The sequence below is a fragment of the Scyliorhinus canicula genome, chromosome 19 (genome assembly GCF_902713615.1).
Source record: "Scyliorhinus canicula chromosome 19, sScyCan1.1, whole genome shotgun sequence".
Classification (NCBI taxonomy): Eukaryota; Metazoa; Chordata; class Chondrichthyes; order Carcharhiniformes; family Scyliorhinidae; genus Scyliorhinus; species Scyliorhinus canicula.
Window position 1 is genome coordinate 32,291,167 of NC_052164.1, and position 7,713 is coordinate 32,298,879.

At 47.9% G+C, this 7,713-nt stretch overlaps 1 protein-coding gene across 9 annotated transcripts in view; it reads right to left on the bottom strand.

Annotated features, from left to right (window-relative positions):
- Window positions 1-4,924, bottom strand: part of ubtf (upstream binding transcription factor) — a 67,628-nt gene extending 62,704 nt beyond the window's left edge. For 3 of the 9 annotated variants that reach the window (XM_038779399.1, XM_038779396.1, XM_038779392.1), the window contains exons 1-2: window positions 3,594-3,889; window positions 2,342-2,438 (exon numbers count right to left, since the gene is read on the bottom strand). In XM_038779399.1, the coding sequence (XP_038635327.1) occupies window positions 2,342-2,396 (55 nt within the window). In that variant the 5' untranslated portion in view covers window positions 2,397-2,438; window positions 3,594-3,889. Of the gene's footprint in view, window positions 1-2,341; window positions 2,439-3,593; window positions 3,890-3,932; window positions 3,955-4,249 lie in introns of those variants that run through there. The other 6 variants (XM_038779400.1, XM_038779398.1, XM_038779397.1 and 3 more) reach the window with 4 other exon arrangements.
- Window positions 4,925-7,713: the final 2,789 nt, after the last annotated feature.

Consider the following 7,713-nt stretch of genomic DNA (forward strand, 5'->3'; position numbering starts at 1 on the left):
GGACACAGTATACTTGCTCAATTCAATGCTAAACCCGCCAAAAAAATTAAATGAAGATCAGTTCAGACAAAGTAAAAACAAAACATTTTATTTTTTTAAAAATCTCCAACAACTAAAATGTGAAGAAATGTGACACCACATGAGTAAAAGTTTATTTGCAGAGCTATAGAAGTTATTCAGCAGTAATCGAAACTTACCATATTGTTCGCAATCTACTGAGTGTCATCTAGCAACATTCTATTGGTTGTACGTGGTCCAATCAGGATTGTTGCGCCGCCACACATGCGTGCAGTTTAAAAGGAACGGTGATGTGCAGCATACAAATATGGCAACTTTATATTTTGTGCATTCAATGACAAATTTCTCGGTGAGATGCAGCGATAGAGAAGCCTCCGGAAGGAACAATGAAACTTGGACAGCAACCTCCTGTTAACCATCCCCTCTATGAACATATCCCCTATCTGCCATGAGGAATCTTAGACATCTACTGCCCTCCGACCTAGGGGCTCAAACCTACTAGGGTCAAATTATCAGCTTGTCAGGGTGGAGGAGGATCGAAAATATCAAGGAGGAATATTTTTGGGATCGACATAGATGCACAAGCTAATCCTGGCATGACATTGACTTGCAGTATTGCATTGATTCTAGTCTTCTAATGTGCAAATATCAGAAAGCTTACCAGTGCTCTGATACACTATGGTTTTAGCTATGTAATCCTACATATTTATTGCACTTGGAATCCTGGTTCGTGAAAATGTCTGAACTCAATCTAGATAGGTCTAATGTGTACTAACATAGAAACAGTGGGATTAATTTCAGACCAATGGGAAGTCTGCTTATATGGAAGTGTCATTCACTTGGCTTGAGGCTTCAGGGCAAGTGATTTTCTATTCATGCTGGACATCTAGATGACCAAAGTGGATTGCCTTCAGCCTCACCTATTGAGCATAGCTTGAACTGCGCTTTGTACTTGGTCCATTCCAGAAACAAGTAATGACATATATATTTTATTCCCTGCTTAACATGCACTCCTCTCCTGTGAAATGAGGTCTTGGGATACAAATACTTGAGGGGTTTTGTTCTAAAATGAGCCCCCCCCCCCCCCCCCCCCCCCCCCCCAACCTTCCCGTAAAGACTGTGCACAACGAAACATTGAGAGTTAAGAGATTTCTTAAAATCAAGAATTAGGATCAATCACTGGAAGCAAACGATTGCAACTGGGGAATTTGAGGTTGGATGTGATCTCATGAGCAAAATGAAAAATGATGAAAGAGGAGGTGGTCTGACCAATAAAACACCCACAGTTCAAAGAAAACCTCCAAAATTCTTGGAAGCAGAAGCTGATAAGAGACTTTTTTTTTTTTATAAAGCGTTTTTCACACCTCAAGGAATTCTTACATGGGTAAGCAGTTCAGATGTGAATAAGCAATAACAAAAACAGAAAACGCTGGAAATATTCAGGTCAGACAGCATCTGTGGAGTGTTATTGTTTCAGGTCAGTGACCTTTCATCAGAACTGGCGGCATTTTCTGCTTCCATTTCCAGCATTCGCAGTATTTTGCTTTTGCATCATCGATCATGATTTAACCATGAAATAACCAAATGAGATTACACGGAACAAGCTATTAGTATGTTTGCTGCCAATTGAAAAAGTTGCAGTACAGTATAAACATTTATAGTGCTTGATATGATTCACAATTACATAGTGGAGTACAAAATGATAACCATACCCCATCCAACACTTCTAGGTACAAATAAAAACTTCAGCAGATGTGGACAATTGCCAACTAGGCCAGCATTTAGTGCACATCCCTAATCATCACTGATCCTTTTGAACAGCTACAGTCCGTGTGGTGTAGGGACACCCACATTGCTGTTAGGCAGTGTCAGCATGTTGTGTGGCTTGGGTGGCAACTTGCAAGTGGTGGAGTCCCTACGCATTTACTGCCCTCGTCTTTCTAGTTGGTAGGGAAGTTGAGTATTACATCACCCTCCTGATTTATTCCTTGTAGATGGTGGGCAGGCTTTGGGGAAACAGGAGGTGAATTACCAGCCTCAAGACTGAACGTGGCTACCCTGTCCAAGGCGCTATGAACATTGTTATTGATACCTGTCAAACGTTGTGATTTGGCGTGCAAGAAAAAAAGGCAAATGTCACAACTATTGCCTAAATACTGCCGTCCAGATTATAAGATTCATAACGGTGGCGGCAAATCCCAGTTCGATTGAATGCAAAGTGCAACTAAATATTTATTTTGCACACATGTTGGCTCTAAATTTTCATGGCTGTACAAAGATTTCCGGAGTCATGCCTTCCATACATACCCTCCAGTCAACTCACCTTCTTTTGCCTCGCTTAACTCCACGGTGGCAGACATGGCTGTCTCCCCGTTCATGCTGCTCCACTCCTCACAGGTTTACAGCACCAACCCAACTACCTGAACGGAATGGACCAAATGAGAACATGGTTAGGCAGGAGGAGCAGCAGGGCTGCCACAGCCATTTCCCTGTGTGCGTGTATGTTATGCATCTCTCTCTCTCGGATGTCACTCTAGTCAAACCCCCGGTGCTTACGCTCTGCCCTCCCTCCCTCTTTGCTCTCCGCCCCCTTTTTTCCTCCAGTCTCAGCGAGGGAGCAGCTCCAGCTTTGTAGCCTGGGGGGGGAGGGAGAAGAGACGCCCAAGCTCAGCTCGAGTGTGTGCAGAACCCGGGAGGGAGAGAAAGGAGGGCGGGCTGCGTTAGCGGACAAAGGAGAGCGACGAGAGTCGCTGGAGGCTCGGGGAGGGAGATCTCCGCCAAAAGAGGGAGGGAACAGAGACGCGGGCGAAAGGCAAGGGCGAGAGGAGTCTCTCTCTGCCCCAGCCCTTCACCTCCCCTCTCGAGAGAAAAAAAAAGAGGCAACATCAGCCACCCCGCCCGCTCCTATGCACCAAGCACCGAGAGGAAGAGACTTCCCAAGGTCAGCGGCCGGCAGCAAATACCCTCCCCTCCCAGCCCGACCCCCCGCAGCTCCGCACCGACGCGTGGCTGCAGCCTACCCCAGACATGGCGCCTCAGTTCCGGCTGCATCGGGCTCGGCTCGGCCATGTTAGACTCGGGCTCCCCGCTGTCAAAAGATATATCCACCCCCCTCTCTCCCCCGCCGCCTAAACCAGACCATCCAGAGGAAACAAAAATTTCGGGGTTTTTTTTAATGCAATTTTTTTGGGGGGGGGGGGGGGGTTCCAAAATAAAATTGCGAATTTAGCAAAATGTATTGGTAAATACAATAAGAAATATGTCCAGAATTTAGTTTTTGATTTTAACTGACCCCCGCCGCCGCCCCAGCGCTTGACGAGGGACTCGAAGGCGACGCAGCTCGGACTGGGATCCGCCATGTGAGCGCCGCAGCCCGGCTTCGAGCGCGGCGCCACAAACCCAACAAAAGCAGCGAAGCACCCCCCCCCCCCCCCCCCCCAAACCCCAACCCAACCAACGCGGACCCCGACACCCCTTCTCTCCACACACACACACACACACGTTTTTTTTTAAAAAAAAATAATAATTTAAAAAATATTCCGGATTCACAATAAAAAAAACACTAAATTACTCACCGCCTCCTTTTTTTTGGGGGGGGGGGAAATCAAAAATAAAATCTGGGCGAACGACAGCAAGGAGAAAAAAAGATCCGCAGAGAAAGGGAGGAGGAATGGAGGGGAGAAGGGAGAGGAAAAGAGCCGACGTCTGATTCTTATTTTTTTTTGTAAAGATAGAGAAAGAGCCGAGCCGCGGTCAGTCCGGATCCGCTCGGGGAGAGAGGAGGGAGTCAGGCGGCCAGGCGGTGGAAAATGGGAGACGAGCGAGGCAGCGACCAGAGACAAAAGGGGCCGGAACCGAGAGGGGGGAGAGAGAGAGAGAGAGGAGAGAGAGAGAGTGAATCCGAGACAACTTGCCCTGGCGCGGCCGCTCGAACCAACCAGCTTCCTGCTGCTGGCGACAAGAGGCGGCTCCACGGCGCGACCGTGTCGGCACAGCCCAGCGCCGATCCCCCGCTCTCCCTTCCTTCCCTCCCTCCCTCTTTCGGGCAGGAGCTCGCTCTCTTTTCCCTCTTTTGCAAATCAAAAAAAAACGCTTCATATTTTTTTTTTAAACAAAAACATTTTTTCCCCCCTCCCAGGACATTTTTATTTTCCCCAAAAAAATATTGCTTTGCAAAAGAATTTTTTAATTTAAAAAAAAAGACATAGGCGAAGATTTACCCAGCCCTTACCTTGTCCCCCGCCTCCTCTTCCTCCTCCTCCCGCTGCTGCTGCTCCGACTCGGCGTCTTGCAAAACAACACAAGGGGAGCTCGGGCTGAACCTTCGCCAGATCCACGGCGCTGGCCCCGGGCGTGGACGCTTTCTAGTCCCCGTTGAGAGCCGGCATGCTTCGCGATACTTCCGACCTCTCCAATCCCCTTTTTCCGGATCAGCTCCTTCCCCCATCCCCCTTGCGTTCTCGCTCCTCCGACTCGATCTTTTCCTTTTGGCCAGCCGGGCTTCCAGCATTCAGCCCGTCTCTCCGCAGAAAAGATGTCCTATTTAAAAACAACCGATGCAAAGCAAATGTTGCCCAGGCAATTCGTAAAAAAAAAAAATCTAGAAACACCCTTCCTCAAAAAAAGACAACAAAATATCTTCCACCAAAGTTTATCTCCCCTCCACCCACACGACACAGGGGTGAGAAGTTTGTTATCCTTTGGGGAGTGGGGTGGGAGTTGCTGCTTGGAATTAAAGGCCGCTTCTCTCCGTCCCCGGAGCTGCAGAGAGAGTTAGAGTTTGCTGCTGTCCCCGGACTAATTGCTAAGCGCTGAATAGTTAGTTAGTTGCAGTGAAGTGCGGCTCTTACAACATCCAGCCGGAGCCTTTCTTTGCTACATTTTTATTTAATTTCCAACTCCACCTTTGTTGTCCTGCACGTCATCCCCTGTCCAGCCAATCGAGATAAAAATTGCTTGAACTAAATTAATGAATTTCTACAGTACGGGCAGGATTTTTTTTTAAAGCAGGGGGCTTCCCTGGGGGGGGTGGCAACTTCTCGGGGGCGGGGGGCAATTCTCAAACTGTAAGTTAGTTAACCCCCCCCCCCCCCAAAAAATATATCTTTCATCCACAAAAAATATAAAAATCAGCACTGTAAAATGGTAGTGCATGGGAAAGGAATCCCTGAGCGGATCGAGTATAGCTATAGGAGCCTGTGTCCCTTAGGACTTGGAAGGGGAAGCTTGCTGAGCCTGACTCGCTTGTGGTACCAGGCGGTTGTGGTAGACCTGGCGATGCGATGGGACAGGGTAAACGATCCCGGCCATGTTTGGAAGCCACCCCGGCCAAATCTCTTTTTTTTTGTTGCTTCAGTATTTAAGTTGGGCAGTCTTCAGGCCGGACTCTAGTGCACTGAACGACCGGGTATCACAATGTAACCACATCGACATAAAACAAGTTGCTGTCGAGAAGGGTTGGACAAGAGGGCGAGATCAGACCGAGGGAAACATGGAACAAGCCTGGGGTTGGGAACGGGAGGAGTTACCACGCACCTTGTCCGTCACAGAGTCAGTGCCTCCTGTTGTTGCTGATAGAGGAGAGTCTCCACTGAACCTACCCACCCCCTTCACAAGCTGGTACTGTACGGATTCCATACACCCAATTCAGCACCGAGCCACAGCCAACTTTCACAATCCAACCGCATTTACTGCGCTCCAGTGAAAACTGACTTAATTATTTATTGATAACTGCGCACTCTCCCATGTCGTCAGCAATTTCCGCCTGCGATTTTCTTACATTTGGAGTCAGCAACCGGGAGACAATCAGAGAACGGGAGCACTGTGTGTCGAGTGGTTACATTTTTTTTTAATGGAGGAGTGAATAACGCCAGCAAATGGTTCAGCATCAATGTGGTTGGAAAACATGTATAAGCCAGCCTATTTCTCCATCTTCATGCTGCCTGTCCCGCCCTCCCCGCAGAATCAACTTGTTCCTGGGTCGTTCCTAGCTGCGGTGGAACATCGGGTTACAGATTGGACCTCTCCCCCAGTCCTCACCTCAGCCCCGCTGTCTACCTCTCCCTTCGTGTCCACACTGCGAGTAGGGAAGGAGACAGGCTGGTCTAACATTCCGAAGCGTGGCCGGTCGGAGGAGCTCTTGCTGCAGTTTAACCACCACCACAAACTTGGGCTCTTCTCCAACGGAAAACAAATGCACTCTGCCAGTCCCTCATTCAGTTAGGTTGTTTGCGGTCCAAACGGGCCACCCTTCTTAAACAATTCTCAGAATCCTCTCCACTGCGCTCAATTACGTTTGACTGTGACAGGAAGCCCAACAGGGTGGAGCATTCAGAACGATTAGTTGGGCAGTGTGAACAAGCCCTCTGAATGTAATGATTTCCTCCAACGACACGGCTTTTTATGCTTCCACTATACCCTTCTGGCACAGAATTGGAAGGGACACAAGTTCTCGCAAGTGTTATCTATGCTCATGTCTATCTCGAAGTGATCCACCCACACTGCATATACTTCACCACGTGTCCATGGCTGACATCATTTGGAGAATCGACTGAACTGCATCGGCTTGTCACAGTACGTTGACTGACACTCGGGCACATTATCTAACAAGCCCTTTAAATATAGCAAGTGTTAATATAACATTTAAAAGAATACAAGCGATCAACGGCATTGCTGTTCCAATCAATTGCCCCCAAATTAATGATGAGGACCTCAGCCATGGTTTTCAGTCACCACTCCAAACTTCCTTTCCTAGCTACGGACTTCATCCCTCTTCCTGGTAAGCGTCTGAAATAATTAAACCAGTCATTTCACTGTTCGCAACCTCGGCCAGTACAGGAATTGAACCTTCACTGTTGGCCGTGTTCTGCATCACAAACCAGCTGACCAGCCAACTGAGCTAAACTGGCCCTGGTTATTCATGAAGGCCCCACCTCTTCAACTTTGCCCCACACTGGAGGTGTGGTGATCCTCAGGTTAAATCACCACCAGTCAGCTCTCCTTCAAAAGGGGTAAGCAACCAATGGTCATCTGGGACTATGGCAATTTTACCTTGCCTCTAACCGAGAACCTGTCTTAAAGACACCCAGTGACTAGGGCTTCACAGCCTCCTGTGGCAAGGAGTGCCACAGATTCACTGCCTTCTGACAAGAAACTCCTCAGCTGTTTTAAAGAATCATTCCTTCAATCTGAGGTGGGGCCCTCAGGTTCTAATTTCTCATACTATTGGAAACATCTCCACATCCACTATCTAGGCCTTAGTATTCTGCACGTTTCAATAAGATTCACTCTTATTCTTCTAAACTCCATACAGACCCAGAGTCCTCAACTGCTCCTCATGACATATTACTAAGGACACTTTCTAACATTGGCCCACTTCACTCCCATCTTAGCTCATCTGCTGCAGTCACCATCCTTGATGCCTTTACACTACCTATTCCAGTGCTCTCCTGCTGGTCACTTACATTCTGCTGATGGAAACTTAACATCAGCTAAAGTTCTACCCATGTAATTCACACAAGTCCCATTCACGTTACCCTTTTGCACTGGCTGACATGCATCAAGCAATATCTTGATATTAAAAATTTAATTCCTCTGTGGCCTTGCCAATCCCCAGTCTATAATCACCTCCAGCCCCAAAACCCTCCCAAAACACCTGCACTCCTTTAATTCTGGCCTCTTGAACATCTCCAATTT